Source organism: Vigna umbellata, chromosome 2, assembly GCF_029865625.1.
Source record: "Vigna umbellata cultivar VRB3 chromosome 2, Vumbellata_1.0, whole genome shotgun sequence".
NCBI lineage: Eukaryota > Viridiplantae > Streptophyta > Magnoliopsida > Fabales > Fabaceae > Vigna > Vigna umbellata.
In genome coordinates this window covers 17,028,807-17,049,313 of record NC_142166.1, presented here as the reverse complement: position 1 = coordinate 17,049,313, position 20,507 = coordinate 17,028,807, and the positions used below count along the sequence as shown (strand labels likewise).

The following is a 20,507-nucleotide window of genomic DNA, read 5'->3' as shown; positions in this document are numbered from 1 at the left end:
GCGTTTGACTACATTCAAGTGTGACATTCTGGGGCATTCCATATATCTACTCACCACTCCAACACTGTAACTCAAGTCAGGTCTTGTGTTACAGAGATATCTCAAGCTCCCAACAATACTTCTGTAAGCTGTTGGATCTACAGCTTCTTCATCTGGCTCCTTCTCAAGTCTCAACCCCACTTCAGCTAGGGTATTAGCAGCATTACAGTCAACCATTTCAAACCTCTTTAGTAGATCTAGAACATATCTGGACTGGTGCATCACAATTCCATTCTCAGTCTCAGTAAATTCTATTCCAAGGAAATAGCTGAGCTTTCCCAAGTCACTCATCTCGAATTCACTCAGCATTTGAAGTTTGAATTCTGAAATCAGTTCCTCACAGCTCCCAGTGACTAATAGGTCATCAACATATAGGCATACAATTAGCTTCTCTTGTCTGCCACTGTGTTGGCAGCTCTTCACATACAACCCGTGTTCTGACACACACTTCTCAAAGCCAATACTGCTCATGAACCCATCAATTCTCTGGTTCCAAGCTCTTGGAGCCTGTTTAAGCCCATAGAGAGCCTTTCTCAGCCTGTACACCTTGTCCTACTGCCCTTTAACCTCAAATCCCAGTGGTTGTACAACATATACTTCCTCTTCCAGCCTTCCATTTAGAAAGGCTGACTTCACATCCAACTGGTGTAAGGACCAGTGAAATTTAGTAGCTAGAGACACCACCAACCTGATTGTCTCTACCCTGGCCACAGGAGCAAATACTTCACCATAATCAACTCCAGCCTTTTGTAGAAAACCCTTAGCAACCAGCCTTGCCTTGTGCCTTACAACAACACCTTGTGGGTTTATTTTTGACTTATAAACCCACTTTAATGCTATGGGTCTCTTGTTAGAGGGCAGATCAACCAACTCCCAGGTTTGATTCCTCTCTATAGAGTCAATCTCTTCCTACATTGCCTTATACCACCATTCATCTTTCACGGCTTCATCAAATTCAACTGGTTCAGCTTCTGCTATTAAAGCAAAGTGAACAAAGTTACCTTCAGATGTGAGTGTTGCCTCATAGGATAAGTCATAGTCTCTTAGATGTGCTGGCAGTTGTGTAACTCTTGATGACCTTCTCCTGCTGTCATCTCTTCTCTCCTCTGTCTCTACTGTTTCCTCTCCAGTAGTAGCATCTTCCATATTAATGGTTGATGATTCCTGCTCACTTGTTTCCCACTGCCATACTCCAGCTTCATCCACTACAACATCTCTACTGATACAAACTGCTCCTCCTATAGGATTATACAGTTTGTAACCTCCAGTGGCATTGTACCCAACCAAAATCAGTGGCACTCCCTTGTCATCCAGCTTCTTTCTCAACTGGTCAGGTATATGCTTGTAGCATATAGATTCAGAAATTTTTAGATGTTTAACATCTGGTTTCACCCCTGTCCAGGCTTCCTCAGGTGTCAAACCATTTAGTCTCTTTGTTGAAGACAGATTAAGGACATATGTGGCTGTCAACACAACCTCTCCCCACAGAAAATTAGGCAGCTTTTTACTATTCAGCATGCATCTAACCATATTTAATATGGTTCTGTTTTTCCTCTCTGCTGTCCCATTATGCTGTGGTGTATAAGGAGGGGTAACTTCATGTACTATCCCTTCCTTTTCACACAACTCTTTAAACTCAGTGGAGGTATACTCTCCTCCTCCATCTGTCCGCAACACCTTAATCTTCTTCTCACACTGCCTCTCAACTAGACATTTAAATTTTTCAAATGTCTGCAGCACCTCCCCCTTTCTCCTGATTAGATAGACCCAACATTTCCTGGTCCAGTCATCAATAAAAAGTAGAAAATACCTGCTGCCTCCAGGTGTTTCTACTTGTATAGGGCCACACACATCTGAATACACCACCCCTAATTTTTCTGTTGACTTCTGGGGTAAAATCTTCTGAAAACTGCCCCTGGTCTGCTTGCATTGGACACACTCCTTGCAAACTGTTTTGGGAATTTCCACTTTAGGCAAGCCACTCACCATATTTTTCTGGCTTAACAGTGATAAATCCCTGAAATTTAGGTGTCCAAATCTGAGATGCCATAGCCATTCTTCTTTATTTTCTGTTGCAATAAAACACTGATGTTTTACTGCACTCATTACCACCCGAAAGGTCCTGTTTTGTGACAGCTGAGCCTGCATAATCATCTTCTTATGTTGATTGAAAATGCTGAGACAATTGTTCTCCATTTTCATCACATATCCCTTCTGTAACAGCTGTCCCAAGCTTAGCAGATTCGTTTTCAGTCCTGGTACATACAGTACCTCCTCAATTATCACCTCTTTCCCCTCTGCATCTCTCAGAACAACTCTCCCAGATCCTTCTGCAGTCAAACTTCTGTCATTTGCAAATCGGATCTTCCCTTGTACAGCTCCTTGCATTTTCACAAACCAGTCCTTCCTCCCTGTCATATGGGTAGAGCAGCCAGAATCCAAGTACCATGTTGTGCTCTCTGGCTGCTCCTCTCTAGTGTTGGCCATCAACATCACAGCCTCTGAATCTGACTCATCCTCCTGGGCCAGATTAGCCCTCTTCTTGGGTTTGTTTTTAGCACCTTCCCCTTTCCAGCATTCTTTTGCATAATGCCCAAGTTTTTGACAATTATAGCATTTCACTTTCTTCTTGTCAAACTTCCAATCTCCTCCAGTTTTCTGGTTTTTCACTGGTACAGATTCACTGGACTCTTCCCCTTGCTGTTCCTGTGAATCTTTACCTTTCTTGCTGCCCTTACTCCATTTTTGAACCCCTTTTTTCCTTTAAACTGAGATCTGGCCTGTAGGGCCTGTTCTTGGCACTGCTTGCGCTCATTGATGCGATACTCATGAGCTTCTAATGAGTGCAGCAGCTCCTCAATCTCCATAGACTCCAGATTACGGGCTTCTTCAATAGCCACTACCACATGATCAAATCTGGGGGTTAGAGTTCGTAGGATTTTGTCAACAATGTACTCATCTGAAATTGCATCCTTGCATGTTCTCATTTTATTCACCAGTTCTTGAACTTTATCAAAGTATTCTGCCACAGTTTCACCCTCATCCATGATCAGAACCTCAAACTGCCTCCTTAGTGCTTGTAATTTCACTTTCTTGTTTTTGTCTCCATCACCATACATCTTCACCAGAATGTCCCACACTTCCTTAGCAGTAGTAGCCTTAGAAATCTTGTTAAAGATCTTTGGGCTTACACATTGATACAGCAAAAACCTAGCCTTGCTGTCCAATTTCACTTGGAGTTTGTAACTTCTTTTCTCCTCTTCAGTAGCTCTTTCACCCAAATCTGGTAGTCCATCTTCTATCACTTCTGACAGATCTTGAAAACCAAAGATGGCTTGCATCTTGATGCGCCAGTCATCAAATAATTTCCCATCAAACACAGGCAATTGACCCTGTATTCCTCCAATACCTGCCATCACTTTCTTGCTAGCTTCTTGATTTACCCACACACAAAGAAACCTTCTTTCTCCACTTCTGGATATACACAATTCCAGTCACCAATCACACACCCACTGTACACACCAGGAACACCAAGCACCTATGCTCTTGATACCATATTAGTGAAAGGGCAAAAAAGAGAAATCAGAGAGTGGAGGGGTAAAGCAGAGAAAACGAACCCTTTCAGTGTTTGATTAAAACACCCATGCTTCATAACAAGAAAGAGAAAGCGTGTTTGAGAGTTTTCTAGAAAGAGAGCAATCAGAGAGAAAATGAAAGAAGCTCTGCTAGGGTTTGCAAAAATCAAAGATGAAGATGATGATCAGAGAGTAGAGAGAAAACGGAAAGCATGCACACAACCAGGTACTGAATAACCTCTTGTATATTCTGTTTTAAATTTGCTTTTATAGTAGTAAGATACACTGAACCTGTTTCTGTTTTTGTTTATTCTAACAAATATTATAGGTTCAACAAACAATAAATTTCATTAGAATGAACTTTAGAAAATATGATATCATTTTAAAAAGTAGATTTTAAATTAATTAAAGATTGTAAACCTAGTTTATAAGGTGAAATTTATCTTTAGTCTAACAAGTATATTTCATGTCAACCAAAAGTAACATTAATCAAAGATAGAAATTAATTAATAGTATTTGTTTAGATTTTGGAGAGGAAAAAAATCTGAGACCCACCTGTTGCTGCTTTGTATTGCATGCCATTTAACTTTTCTGTTTTACCAACATCAAGTTGCATATTGATTTTCCCAGTTTACGTAGTTTGGATATTTATTCTTCAATTGTTTTCAATTGTTCCAACCTAATATTCAATTTTCGTTATAATACTAGTTTCTTGGAGGAGATTGTTGAACCTTTACTTGGTCTTTGTTTCCATTGTTGAACCTTTACTTGGTTGTACCGTGGTCACTTCCTTATAGTTCCCAGATAATGTTTTTCTTCTGAATTGTCTAACCCACAATTTTAAGCCTTTCATGGCAAATGATATAATCTCTAAGATCATCTTGTAAAGGAACACTGTATGTAATTCCTTATTACATGGTTCGAAATGGGTTAACTTCCATGGCAGGAGATCTTTGCTATATGACCATGATCACCTAAGTGAAGAAATGGTACTTGAAATCAATCCTAAATTTATAGACTGAGTTTTTTTTCCTATAAATATTTACATAAAATCAGTTATAGAAGATCTAAAATAGTGTAATTTAAGTCTAGAATATACAAAAATATGATAATAGATAACTTTGATAATGGTTGGAATTATTTTTCCTGAAAATGAATAGGAAGCCAAAATGGGTATAATTAGGATGATGAAAGCATGTTTATCCATTAAGTTAGCTAAGGAGATGGATTTCCCTTAGCAGCTAGCATTGTGGTTGAGGATGAGTGGGGCAGGGTCTTGGAGGGTGTCTTTCAAACTGACTTGGCAGAGGGCTCACCTTTGCTTTCAAGTGCTTTTTTCGGAATGAATGGGTACGGCTTGAAAGTGATATTAAAAAAGAGTGCAATCTGGATCCCTGTAAATTCGATTGGTTTGGTTTGAAAGGACAACAAAAAAGATAATACTATTAAGAACGGAAGCCACACATCATGACTCAAGCTTTTGTCCTTTTGCAATGTAATGTATGTGTGATGATGTATCTTCTTCCTGGCGTTAACTATGAGAGTATAAGACTACCAATGTATCACTGAGTTTAGTGAAAACTTTGTAAGAATCTGGGAGCTTTGTTCAAATTGGAATGGCCAAATTCTAAGACGGAAGGTATGTTGCAGTGAACTAAATATACTATTATGATTATTGTAACATTATATCTCCTTCTCAACCACTTTTATTTGTTTCCTTCTTCAGCTATAGTAATCCATTTAGGTCTTCTTCCCTGAAAATTATGATAAAATAATAAATATCATTATGTTTTTCTTTTTGGAATGTTCCTTTTGCTTCATTGTTCTTACTATTTATTTGTTTTTACTAGAATCTCTTTCTTTTCAATTTAGTTAAAACTGAACAGTGAAAAATTCCTTTAATATATAATCAAATACTTATTTTGATCAGTTTATTAGTTAGACCTCATTACTCCCATTCATTGTTCTTCTTTATAAGTAGTTATCATATCCTTAGTCATGTTACAAAGTTTGTGATTTGTTTTTTCAGGTACCTTAACCTCTGGTAAAATTATGTTTCATTATTATTCATTTTTTTTATACTTTCATATAATTACTTGTTTTCTTTGTTTTTAACTTTCATTTTTCTTTGTACTTATTCTCTTTTTCTACTGTGACGGAAAGCAAAATTATAAAGAAAAGAAGGTCAAATGTTGGCTGGCCACCCTCCTCCCCTATTGTTGCTATGCCCCATACGGATCAAGATTCTCTATAATTGTTTTACTATACATTCACCCACTTAATAATTTAGAATCATTATTACGAGGAAATTGAACAAAACATATTTTATTTCAATAAATTCTACTTTTATGTTTTCGTGTTCATTTAATAGTTGCAGATAAATTAAATTAAATGTGTGAATATGTAATCAAATACAGCAGGTTATCCATAGTCTCTTATTCATTACAGGTGTTGTATGAGATTTTTTTTTTAATTTTAAAGAAACCCAAGTTGATAAGGTAAAAATTATATTTAGTATAAATGTTTTAAAAAGATTTTATAAAAGAATAATATTCTTATAATTATTTTTAAAAATTAAATATGTTTTTAATCCTTAAACTTGAATATAAAATTAAAATTGATTCATATTACAAATTTTGATTCATTTTTATCATTAAATTTTAAAAGTAAATAAACATTTAAGCTAATGACATTAATTTTGTTATGATTATACAGTAATTCAGGTTAATAATTAAGTTATAACGATCTATAAACAACTCATTTCATCTTCAATTCAAATTTCATAGTAATTCAAAGTTAATAATTAAGTTATAACGTTCTATAAACAACTCATTTCATCTTAAAACAAGTTAATAATTAAGTTATAACGTTCTATAAATAACTCATTTAATCTTAAACTCAAATTTCATCTTAAAATGTGTTATTTCATCTTAAAATGTATGTGTACAACATGTTACATCTAATGTGTTATCTAAAAATGTGTTATTTCATCTGAAAATGTATGTGTATTCATCTTAAAATGTAGTGTATAACACGTTCCGAATCTAGATTTAAGAACTAAAATCATAATTTACTCTATTTTCAAATAAATTTTACAAAGAATGAAACAAGAGTATAAATATTTCGTATATATAAATAGATTTTCCATTCTCAAATATTCAAGATATTACCTATATTTTGACATTCTTTTACAACATTTATAACATTTTAGAAAAGAAAAAACAAGATTTCTGAGTATGAAGATCTATATTAGACTAATACCAAAAATTTACTAAAGATTATTTAATGATTATCTTCTGAATGTATCTCGCTTAATCAAAGATGAGATTTAAATGTTGAAAAGTTATTGTGAATATTATATACCGATTATGAAGAAATACATCTGTTTAAAGACAAAAAAAAAAAACTTAAAGAAATAAAATGTGATAAAAATAAAGTATTGTTTTAAATATTTTCATCTTATTTTGAAGCTTAAACTTGCAGTCACTAATAATACTTATTTTTTATTTTTCTGATTTTTTAAGTAATATAGTATATTCTACTTAAACATAAAGCAAAAAGGTCTTACAAAATTGAAAATTCTATAGTTTATGCATACAGTGTACTTTCAGCAGGAACAGTACAAGAGCACATAAGTAACACAGGAAAGGGTATAATCTATATTATCACCCACCCATACTTCACAAATTTCCGATTTCACCCTTGACCCCTTCCGTTTTTACATGACAGTGCATGCATTTGGGTTCTCATCGCTGAATATCTGGGGAGGGTAGGCATGGAAATACGAAGGGTATGCAGGGTATACAGGGTGTGCAGGATATGCATACACCTCCATGCCAGAGCTTGGTGGGTTATAGAAGTATTCATTAATCTTCACCTCTGGAACAACGTTGTCTGCTTCCTCTGCCTTGGTCTCACCCTTTGCTTCTTCCTCTTTCTTTTCCTTGTTTTCTTCTCCTTCACCACTCTTCTTCTCTTTCTCAACCTCCTCCTTTTTCTCAACCTCTTCCACCTTTTCCTCTTTCTTCTCCTCTTTCTTTTCTGCCTCCAGCTTCACGATCACTGCGTGCTTCCCAGTTCTCTTGTACACGTACTCAACCAGCTTCTCTGGATCGTACACGCCCTTCACACTCACCATTGAGTTCTTCAGATCGGGATCAGCTGATTCCACTCCTGCACAATTTTAATAGTAACAGCAAACAAAGTTACACCAAAGCAACTCAAATTAAACGATGGGCTCGGTATTCACTAATTGCAATAAATATTAAATGGGATTATAAAGGCACAGAATTTTACCACACAACTGCATCACTTCGACCCAAATCTGACGACTTTAATATTTTAATTAATTCGATTTAAAGTTCCGGGATAGTGGAATTAATGAAACGGAATAATGAAACAATAATACCAATAATCCCTTTCACATGGGTGATTCAGATTCAAACAGTGAAAGTACTTTTCTGCTAAATCCAATAGACCTCGTGCTGATGGGTGATGGGTGATGGGTTTAAACTTAGGAAAAATTAAATCAGACATACCCTTCATTCTCTGTATGCGTTTCTTGATTTCCAGTGAGCAAGCCTCGCAATGCATGTGAATTTTCAGAACCGTCACAATCGGTGGCTGCGCCGAAGGAAAAGATAAACAGTGGCATAATTTGTTAGAATCCCACATCCCAAATAGGTATGGTAAGCATAATGTATAAACGATCGTTTATCCGGAAGAATTATAGGGTAAAACAGGTAGCCAGTGCAGAAAGAAACAAACCTCTTCTACTTTCTCTTCGACCTTGGGCTTTGGTTTTTCTTCTTCCGGGACCTTCTTCTCCTCCGGAGGTTTCGGGATCGGAGAGAGAAGCTCCACCTTTCTGTGACTCTTCCTCTGTATTCTCTCCAAAACCTTTAGAGGATCCGCTTTCTCTCCCTTGATAACCACGTTGTGAGATTTGCAGTCGGTGAGCACTTCTTCGACACCTAAACTCAAACACACACGAGTGGGTTCAGATATGATGCCACGAATCAAAAGGGGATGTTGTGTGAAAAAAAGTGGGACCCACCTGGGAATCCTTTGAGGGAGCGACGAACCTTGCGAGCACAACCCTCGCAATGCATGAACACTTTGAGCACAATCTCGGGCGGTGGCGGTGGCGGTGGCGGAGTCACTTGTTCCTTCTCCACCACTTCTGGTTTTTTCTCCCCCGCTGGTTTATCCTCTCCCGCTGGTTTTTCCGCTGCTTCTTCCTTCTTCTCCTCTTGTGTTTTTTGTGGTTCGTCTGGTTTTTTTTCCTCCACCTTGGGTTCCTCTGGTTTCTTTTCCTCCTAAAGCACAAAAGAAGCAGAAAATGAGAACAGGAATAATAACAGGAAGAAAAATAATAATAGAGGTTAGTTCCATGTGTGTAAAACACAACAGTGAATAGAAAAAGAAAGGTAGAGAAGGGTTACTAAGACCTCCCCCATTGGTGTTACTGTCACAGTCAGTGGGCTGAAACTGCTGGAAGAGGGTGGTGTCTGGGGCTGGGATAAGCTTAGGGGAGCTGCTACTTTTTGCTGACCCTGTTATTTCCCCCTTTGTTTCTTTCACCCTTTTTTCCTCACTTTCTCTCTTTTTTTTCTGTACTACTACCACCTCTAAACTACTTATATATAACATACCTTATACTGTATTTTCTCTCTCTATATATATTTTATTATTTTATTTCTTAAACGCCCATTTTAATTATTTATGACAATCATTTATTAAGATTGAAAGTTTTCACATTACTAATTACAACTGTATTCTATAATGTTTTAATTATAATTTTAATATATGACCAAAAACATTTAAGAGAGTAATAAAAATATTTATAGCATTCAATTAAGGATTGTTTTAAATAATTAAAGAAAAATTAACCTCTTAATTAAGAATTCGCTTGAATTTTATTTAAAAAAAAAGCATAGTAATTAACGAAATAATTTTTTTAATTATGAGAAAATGATAAAACAAATAGATCTGAGATGGCTGTACAAATTTATTAAAAGTAATTATTGTTAATAATTAAAATGTTAATTAGAGAAATTATATGTAAAAAAGAAACTCAGGAAATGCTGATCGGTTTCAATGGATATGTACAGAAGGTATAAGTACAAATTTTGCATGTCAAACTATAATAAGAATTTGAGTGAGATAATTGGAGGATTATTTTGAATACCAAAATCGCACCCAAACCAGAAAGAAAAAAACGAAACCACATCCACAACCATATCTCCGCATGTACACGTAAAGTACGTATTATTTAAATGGGATTTGATTTCTTTGAAAGGAGGGAATCTTACATTACATTACATAAAAGTGATAAACATATAGTTCTATGTGGGGGTATATAAATTTACATTTTCACATGTAAATTAAAGGATTTTAATATTTCAATTAAATTAGAATAATTTAGTTAAATTTATGTCCGAATTAATATGAATTAATATGTTAATTTTAACATTAATATTACATAATTATTAAAATTCGTTTTTAAAATTTCTTAATTATCACCAATCCTGAGATAATATGAAAATTAATTAATATATATATTTGTGTGTGTATGTATAAATATAGTTGACAAAGTTGAAATAATTTGTTAAATAATTCTTTTTTTTTACTATGAGACACACGACATTCTAAAGTTCTTTGTGGGTTAAAAATGTATCTCGATTCCAAACTATAATAAAAAATTATATTTCGTTCTTAAACTAAATTATAAGATATTTTGTTTATATATTTTATGATAGATATGTAAAACATCATTCCAATAAATGACGTATTGAGGTTACACTATAGTTGGGACTTCTTTTGTTACATTTGTTAAATGAAAAACACTTTACTTTATGTTTGTTAAAAAAGATGCTTTTACACTACTTTCATAAAATATAAAGACTAAATATTTTATAGTTTAATTTATAAATAAAACAATTTTTTTATAGTAACTACAACATTTTGGTTAAAGCGATGCAATCTTTTGATTAAATTAGTATAATTATATACTAAAGTTTGAATAGACACTGTATGCAATTTTAATAGTGTATATAATACAATTAAGAAATTATCAAAATAAAATAGAATTGCGGATTAAAATAGCACGTTACAATCACTTGCTTAGTGTTAGATTTACGTTAGATTAGACTTAGTTAAAGAAACTAATTGAAAGGATTGATAAAAACTAATATTAAAACTTTTAATTAACAAGAGTTACATCTACACACATAACGTTTATTTTTCCAATCAAAATCATTTCCAATGTTTTGTTTCAATCACACTCAAAGTTGTTGAAAAGTAAACACAATTTTTCATAAGATCATAAATCAAGATTCAATTTCTCATTAAGTGGTCTTCAAATTTAGTGTATAATAATGCTTTCAACGAAAAAAATATTTATTTTCTATCTAGAATATGTATAAACAACTAAAATATGAAAACCTTTTAAAGTCTATTTAAATTGAGAGAAAAATTAGATCTCAGCTATTTAAAAAGTATTGTTTATTGTATTTATAATTGTAAGTTTACTAACAGGTCAGTTTTAAGTAAACTTTCTTTTATATAAGACGTTTTCATGTTTAATGATTATAAATTAAGAATATAAAATAATTTACATGATTAATTAATAAAAAGTAGTATTGTTTTGGTCTAAAATTCGCCGAGTGTCATTGTTAAGATCAATCATCATGTATCTAAGGTATTGTCCACTTTGGAACGTGAAACTCTATCACAATGTTATCCTTAAAAGGCGTCTTGAAGGATGGAAGGAGAAAGAAGTATGTAAAATCTCTTTGGTCTCAACTCTTAAGTGAAATACACAAGAAAGCATTAGAGGAGGAGTGAATAATGTTTTTAAAATATTTTTGCAGAACAACATAACCATATGAATAATGTGGTTGTTGTGGATAGTAATCATAAATCATTTGAAAATCACGTCGATTATTTTTATATGAAAAATTATTTTTCATTTTTTAAAGAGGTAATATGGAAAGGAATAAGTTGAAAGCTTGTTGAGTATATTTCTAGAAAGAGATGTGTGTCTGAATGAACAACTTAACTACCTTATCTTTCTTTAATCAAAGTGTTCCCAACTAGTTTTACAAATTTCTCAACAAAATTGCGAAAAAAAAATTACTAAATAAAAATAAAATAAAATAAACAATAGAAAAAAATAGAGAAAAAGAAAATGTTAGTGATAAACAAAAATAAAATTAAAATAACAAATAAAATAAGAAGCAAAATTATAAAATTCTAACTGTGTTCCCGACAACGGCACCAAATTTGAAAACGTTGTTGTTGACGCGATCAAATTAATACTACTAAACTATAACAACTTCAGTATTGCTAAGATAGTAACCAACAAAATAGAAAGGATAAATATAACTCTAAGTCATCTCCCAACGAACATGAGATTGATTCTTAACAAATATAAAAACTATACAAAAGGGTTAGTAAAACAGAAACAATAAAAAAGATACATATCAATAAAAGATTGAAGAACAAAATAACAAAAGATAGAAAGAAATAAATTTATTAAAATATTTAAAAAGATAAAAAAAAAAGAAAATAGGTTGATTTCACTACTTTTTCAAAATAGGATTCATCATTGGTTATCTAAAGATTATTGTTCAATTAATTATTGTCTTAGATTTTCAAATTAATCAATGTAAACTCGTAATTCATTTGTTGGCGTTCTTACTATTAACCAAAGTATTCAATTAAAAGTAAGAAATTTGTAGATTAATCATAGTAAATTTAACCAAAGTACATTCTCAATTAAATATTATTATGCCTAATTATGTTTATTCTTTTACCTATCAAGTAAAAAGTTAATTAACCAAAGTACATTCTTGATTAATTCTTGTTAAAGTTTTCACCTTTAATCAAAGTACATTCTCAATTATTGGCAAAACTCATTCAATCATCTAAAAGTTTTTAACTTTAATCAAAGTAAATTCTCAATTAAAAATTAAAACCCTTTGACTCATATGATTGATATGTTATGTAGATTTAGCATCATGCTAAATTGATATAATTTAAATATCATTATTTTTACTTGATTAAGAAGCAAAAAATATAGTTAAAAATAAATCACAACAAGAATAAAAAAGAACAAACAAATTTATTCATCTAACCTCATAATCTAATTAAGAAATTATAGCAGAATCAACTCTAGAGGCTTAACACTCCATGAAATTTTAAAATAACATGAAAATAGAAGAAGAGAGGGTGTACCATGAGAGAAGATAGGGTGGCCGAAATTTGAACCCCCTGAAGGGTTTCTAAGCCCCCCTAAGTCTCTTTATATAAAAATTGAATTGAGCTTTGTTTCAAGCTTTTCTATTGTTGTAATCTTCTTTATGATAATGTAATATCTCCAATTATCTTCTAAATAATTCAATATCTTCAAAATTTATTTGATTGTTATAAAGATCTAAAAATATTTGAGAAGCCATATGCTAGATTAAAAAAGATTTGGTAAATATTATCTTTTAATATTTATTGATATAATTAAATAAGGTAATTATTTAGCAATATCAATAAAATATCTTAAAACATATTTCCCCCAAATTATGTTTAATTATAAACATTTATCAATTATCAAAGTCCTTTTAGTATAAAAAATAAAGAAAATTGCAAGATCTAAATTTTGATGCATGTTTCATCTTCTTGGCTTAGCCAAATTTTTTCACTTTTTCATGCTATGCTTGGATTTACTTCTTATGGTCTTGATTATTTGTAATTCTTGGATTTATATTTAAGGTGTGATGAAAATTTAATCAATTTATTTTCACACCTCAATGAGGTCAACTTAGCTACAAGTGCATTAACACACATCAAAATATCTAAAGAATATTTATGCAACTAAAATGCTATGTTTTACATGTTTTTGTATATCATGCTAAATAAACCCAATTATAATAAATCCTAATTAAAATATTTTATTAAAGTACAAAAACCAATTAAGAATTCAATACTAAAGGCTAAATGGGGGCATAAATATGCATTCATAAGCAATGCCTAATAACTTGTAATGAAAGTGTATAAAAGTGTACTTTGTTTAGACGTTGGTTTTATAATATAAGTGATGATTCATTATTTTGTCCTATTTACTTAGCTTTCCGCACTGAATTTAATTAGTGAATTGTGCTTAACTGTCTAATATTTCCTCAGTTTTGCTATTTGGGCTTAATTTGACCAGTAATTCTTAGTTTAATTAATTTGAATTATCTAAGCTTAATTATTCCTATTACTATTTTAAGAGAAAAACTTAAGATTATATTTTGGGACTCCAAGAGGACTGCCATGTCAACAACCACTCTCGACATCAGCATTTTCTTTGATTTTGGGCATACTTTTGAACATTGGTAAATTGGGAGAAGCCCAATTGTGGGGGCTGATTTGGTAGCCTAGGGTTTAGTGCCTAGGACTCACGTACTATTATTCCATTGTGCAAAAATGTAGAACAACTGCTTTGGGATATAGGTTTCCTTTTCTTGTTTTCCTTCTCTATTTTGAGTACTTTTTATTTAATTCCATTTTCGTTTCATTTACATTTTGTGTGTTCTTCTTCTCTATTTACAGTTTGATTTCCCAGTTCTATTACAGTTCGTTTCCAATTCGTTTACAATTTCGTTTTCTCTAGTTTTTAATACAATTTTGTTTTTTGTTCTTGCACTTCACTTTCGTTTCAAAGTTCATCTTCGCATTCTAACTTTACTTTCGTATTGCATTCCAACTTTACTTTCGTACTGTAACGTTTCCATGTGATATTTGTGTTGTTTTGGTGATTCTGCTAATTTTCTCCTTACATCGTATAATCTATTTTGCGCTTGCAGTTAGGTACATGCTTAGTTGCCTAATCTATATTTAATCTTCGCTTAGTAGATTAGAGCCACAGATGCTTAATTTGTGGTAGGGCAGAATTGATTAAATGGGTGCACTATGAAAATAGTTTTAGTCTTCACTTAGTAGGTTAATTCATGTTGGATTAGGGGTGAGAGAAGTGGATAATTATTGGTAATCAAGGATTGGAAGCATTGCAGTCGAACTAATAACCAACCTGTCCTTAATAAGTGTCTTTAATTTGCATTTAGGCAGTTAATTTAGTTTGCACAATCTATTCAACCCCCCACTACGTGTTTGATCTTATGACAGAACCAAAAATTAGTCCTTGAGAGACGACTTAGGAGTCACTCTCTAGTCACTACATTTCTAATTGCACATTAATTTGATTCGAGTACGACCTCGATCAATAAGTAAATAAGAATACGTTCAGATGATGACATTTCAAAAGATTTTGTAAAGGCTTTTAAGGGAAAAACAATATATCGCAATACTAGTTAACTCAATTTGAGCTACGTCCAGTTCTTTCTTAAGAACTCTTAAGGGGTTCCATTAATCTTATCAAGATTACATGAGTTTAACCCACTATTGATTGCAAGTATTATTACCACTCCCGGTCTCTTAGTCAACACGACTAGTCCGAGTATTCCTACACCACTCCTAGTTCTCCTTGTCAACACCACTAGTTTGAGTTTAGCCACTCCTAGATGTACCTTAGACAACACGTTTAGATCGAGTTTAGCTACTCCTGGTTGTTGAGTGTTATGACCACTCTTGGTATCCAAGTATTGTCAACCACTCTTGGTTCCCCATTCTAACATGACTGGTACACAAATCTAGCCTATGAACTCATGATATTCCTTCTCTTTTGACAAAGAGCATTAGACGATATGGGCTCATGAAGTTCTTTCTCTCTTTTCTTTCCCTCTTTTCTTCCTTTTTTTCTTCTTATCTTCTCTTCTTTTTCTCCCTTCCATTCTAGAAGCATCAATCGTTGTAGACTTGAAGATATGGTAGAAGACTAGATGTGATGATAATTTACATTTTATCTTGCTTGAGCTTGCTTTCATCATATTTTTTGGATTGAAGAGTATGTAAACTTTACGATGAGGTAGAGATGATAAATGATGATCTTTCTTGAGCATACTCTCTCTCTTTTTCTTCTTCTATTTTTCTCATCTTTTATTCTTTTGGTTCAACCTCTAACCCCCTTCTCTTCAGTTGATCTTCCTTATATAGGTTATCTTAAGATATGACCGTTTGATGCAGAGTTGATTTCAGGAGTGTAGGTAGCCTTGAGGTGAGAAGTCAAACTTTAGTCTTTTCTGTAGAGGTACAATGCTTTATCAAACTTTATATTGAAGAGCAACTTGCACAACTTGTCAGAGAAAAAAGTCTTCAAGCGAAACATTTTCATAATGTTCTTCACTTCTCTCATCGTCTTTATCCAACATCTGTAGATATTCTAATTAATCCTTTGTGTATTCCTGTTCTACACAAATAATAAGGACAAAGTATACAAGCAAAATAACCTTTTACAATACATGCATTAAATGTTATTGTTTGTTCAAAATACCTTGTCACACGTCTTGTTATAAATTAATGCATTGTTTAGATGTAACATTCAAGAAATGTTAGATAATGTATGACAAATTGTTAGTAGATTATGCAAATTGTTATACTCTTATGAAAAGTTGTTTTAGATGTATAATTAAATACGCTTTTCATCAGGCAATATTCTTTATAAGACGATTTAACTTATAACATTCACAACAGTAAATAAGCATTTTACCGGTAAATTTTGATTACCAACAGAAAAATCGATGGTCTCTTCTGTTTCATTTACCGGTGGATATATTTGTTGGTAATGTGTTGGTGTTATTAATTTACTAGCGGATCTCGGGCTGTTGGTAGGCTCTTTAATGAAATGGGGACAAAATTTAGGTATTCCCTCCCTCAAATTCACTTTGCAAGAAACCTTTCTCCCTTGCACTCTTTCTTTGGTTCCCCAATCTCACTCCCACACTGCTATTCCTCAAGCTCCATAGTTGTTCACTACCGATGTGTTGTTCCCCTACCTTTATTGGCCTTCAATCGCATCATGCTCTTCTCAAAGCTCTATTGTAGTTCATTCACACTATGTGCTTGTTGTCATCGCTATGGACCAACCATCCAATTTGTGTTTCATTGTTCGTTCGTCCTTGTTTGAGGCCTAGTTGGTTGACACTATCGTTAGAAGGCCGCTTCCGTGAGACAAATGGGTGCATCCTGCATAGGGGGTTCTTTGCTTAAGGTTCGTGGTTGGTGGTTGGTTCATGGTTCATGGTTAGTGTAGGGTTCTTGTACGAGGGTTGTTTGTTCATGGATGGTTGGTGGTTCGTGGATGCTAGCGTGACGTAGGGCTCCCTAGTGCGTTGAGATTGGATGATCTTCGTGGAGGTTTTGTGAGTTATATTGCATCAAGATTAAGCCATCTTGTTCTATCTAAATAACTAGGTTCGTGTTATTTACTTGTAACATTATGCAATCAAACTTGAATCCAATGCGATGTGTTTCTTAATTTTGTGATTACTTCCACTAGTTAAAGAACTAAGGTTAAAGCAAGATGAATCAAAACTTGGTTTAATTGTTGCTTGCTGCCCTGTGCTGTATAATCTAAATGAAACTTATGGTTTGTTGTTTGGCGATTTCCAAGTAATGGAAATTGTTTTTGGGCTAGGGTGCAACTATCTTGAGTTTTATCATAGTTGAAGTATTTTTACTAAGCATGTTAATGAGAATAATTACATTTATGTGTGTTGAGCTGAAAGGCCTAAGTTTAAAGTGTCATGAGGCATGTTTTAATCATTGGAATGAGTGGTATTGGGGTGAATTTTGGATATAGGAAAATAACATCACTGACTCTATACGACAAAGGTGAGTTAAGTATGTCTTATTACTAGTTTGAGTCATGTAATATGAAAGGTTTTAGTGTACAATATATGGTTTCATGTAGGACCTAGTGTAGTGTCTATAATAGGTTTATCTAACTGGGGTGTTGCCTAAAGAAGGAACTATGAGTGGGAAAAAGTTAGGTGTGTTAAGACAAAAATCATCTATGTGCCCAAACGATCTGATGTTTTGAACTTTAATCAAATAACATTAAAACTGGATAATAATCTAAAATCAACTTAAGGTGAAAAACCTAGAACCAAAGTTCCCAAACATAGAAAACCTACACAAAGACTTTAAACTAGAATCCACAAGATAGAAAAGCTTAGGAAATCACTTTGGATTTTAGGTAACACAAAAATAACTAGATTAAAACACCTAGACTCATGGCTAAACGCTATTATGCCTAAAGCGACTAAGAGAGTTGAAGTAAAACACTTAATGCTCATCATACCTGGAAAAGGTATTCGACATAACTCTTGGAAGCAAAACAGTCGAGACAATGTCTTTGACAAAAAAACCTTTAAAAGACTTTAATTATGAAGACATGAAAAAAAAAATTTAACAAGGTAAACATTATCTGTCTAAAAAGAGATAAAACCAAAAGAAGCGTTTACTTGGCTAAACGATACCATAAGCTTAAACAATGGTTCGTCCAATGATGAAGTTTCTATACAATACTTAGTATTTTTAGAAAATAACTTAATTGCAAAAGGTTGCCTAAAGGTAGGAAATCAAAAAGCACTTTATTGTTCTGAGCAAGCATTAAATGACATTAAATGCTCAACATTGAAAAATAACAAAGGTGATAAGAAAAGACATATCTACTACATGCATAAATTACTATGTTCCTTACAGATAAGCTATTCTGCACACATCTACAAGGCTAAATATCAAATATCAAATGTGGACGTTAGAGACAAAGGAGATATTCACAGAATGCTCTTCTCCTGAAGTCATACCTAAAAGGAACGTACAATGTACTTCAAGCAAAGTACTGAAAAAGCATGTCTGCTGTAACAAGTTGACTTACCTAATGGCTGTTGTATGAAGAAGAAAGAGAAAGCACGAGTATCAAGGCTAAAAGCTCATCTTCTCGTATATAAACATCACCCGCATCACCTGAGACATTACCTAAAATATTACTTGCTCTCGTATATTATACGATCATCGCAGTCATATGCACAAACAAACAAAGGTGAACTAACTAAATAAAAGAAAAACATATATTACAATTTACTCACCTACACTACTTAATCAAAACAACATCATTCATGAATCTCAATCTCATACCAGTTATGTCATTCTTCTGGAACCTACCATCATACAAATCTTATGTACCAAAGCAGTCCTGTTTAAGTCATTATCCCTACTTAACAAAGCAGTCCTGCTTACCAAAGTAGAGTCCAAACAAAGTCATTATCCCTACATGCCATGTAGTCCTACTTACCAAAGTAGTGTCTAATTAGACTCATCATCCCTACTTATCAAAGTAGTCATGCTTACCAAAATAGTGTCCAATTAAACTCATCATTCCTACATATCAAAGTAGTCTTGATTACCAAAGTAGTGTCCAGTTCTGAACTTCCCTCCTTCCCCGACTTACCAAAGTCGTAGGAGAAGAAAACAATTGAAACTCAAATTTATAGTTACGACAAGAATGCATTTCATACACCTCCAAACTTAGCATCAACTATTTTTCAGTTGATGAATTAACTCAACTAATGATTACAAACTCAGTCATGCTCAAATGTAATTTAATATCTAGAATAGACTAGATCATATAACTCATGTGCCAATCCACAACTAACAAAATACAACTACACATACGAATCAATAACACAATTACTCAAGATTTCACCCAATACTGTTCAATTTGAATATTACGTGGAAAGATTGTTCTAAATACATACCTTTAATTAAAAATATGACTGATAAAAATAAATAACTACATGTTTAAAACCTACGGTAAAATTTTTAGTTTGATCCAACGGTTAATAAAATAGAAACACAAAAATAATTTCTTCCAATATAGATATCCAATTAAAAATATGAATGATCAAAGTGACAATATATTAAATTACTTTAAGACTTGTTTGTTTTTATTGACACTATAAAACAATTTGTTTTTAATGATATAAATTTCATTGTTAGTACATTGTTTGAATTGTTTGGTTAGTCTCCACTGTCTGAATTTGTTTGCCACTTCATTTATTTCCATGTTCATTGTGATGGAGAGGGAATGTTGCCAACTGCACCTGAAGCAGTTATTTCATTTACCAACATATATATATATATATCAATAGATTATTTTAGGCTTAATACCCTATTTTGTCCCTAGTTTCGCTCGACAATGTCAAATTAGTCCATCCTTTAAAAAGTGTGTCAATTACGTCCTTACTTAATAAAATTTATATCAATGAAATCCCTTCTGTTAAATCCATACAAACGGCATTAATAGAAGAAAGAGAAAAATAATTAACGTCGTTTGTACGGATTTAACGGAAGAGATTTCATTGATATAAATTTTATTAAGTAAGGACGTAATTGACGCACTTTTTAAAGGATGGACTAATTTGACATTGTCGAGCGAAACTGGGGACAAAATAGGGTATTAAGCCATTATTTTATTGGTAATGTAACCTGTTTTTGTCAAATGATTATCAACGAATTATGGCTGCCAGTAATTACTGGTGGATGTTGGTCATGGGTAATTACTTCGGCAAACTGACTGTGAATAATGATTAGAAGACATAATTCTTCAATAATTATTTTCAACAGCGTGCGCAGGTCAATGTACTAAAATACTATTTGCCATTCTTATTTACACTTTTATTTTCTAATTTCAATTTCCATTCTGTAGTTTAGGTTTATATGAAAACCTAAGTTCCTAAATTAATTTGTATTAGAACAATTCCTAAGATTAAATACAATTGAATATGCATCCTCTACAATTGACGTAGATTGTGTTCTTGCAAAATTTTGAAAAAATTAGTTTGTTATTACCTACTACACTGATTACCATATTTATAGAGGTAATTAATTCTTATATTATTTTTATGATTTTTGGATTATTATTTAATTTATTTTATGTTCTTTAAATCGAAAGTA

At 32.8% G+C, this 20,507-nt stretch overlaps 1 protein-coding gene across 1 annotated transcript; it reads right to left on the bottom strand.

Annotated features, from left to right (window-relative positions):
• Window positions 1-7,176: 7,176 nt before the first annotated feature.
• LOC124845859 (heavy metal-associated isoprenylated plant protein 7-like) lies at window positions 7,177-9,234 on the bottom strand. Its single transcript, XM_047323053.2, has 5 exons — window positions 9,065-9,234; window positions 8,671-8,932; window positions 8,382-8,587; window positions 8,153-8,237; window positions 7,177-7,787 (listed from the first exon to the last, which is right to left on the bottom strand). Exons 1-5 carry the CDS (start codon window positions 9,071-9,073, stop codon window positions 7,333-7,335), a joined length of 1,017 nt encoding a protein of 338 aa, XP_047179009.1. The 5' UTR covers window positions 9,074-9,234; the 3' UTR covers window positions 7,177-7,332.
• Window positions 9,235-20,507: the final 11,273 nt, after the last annotated feature.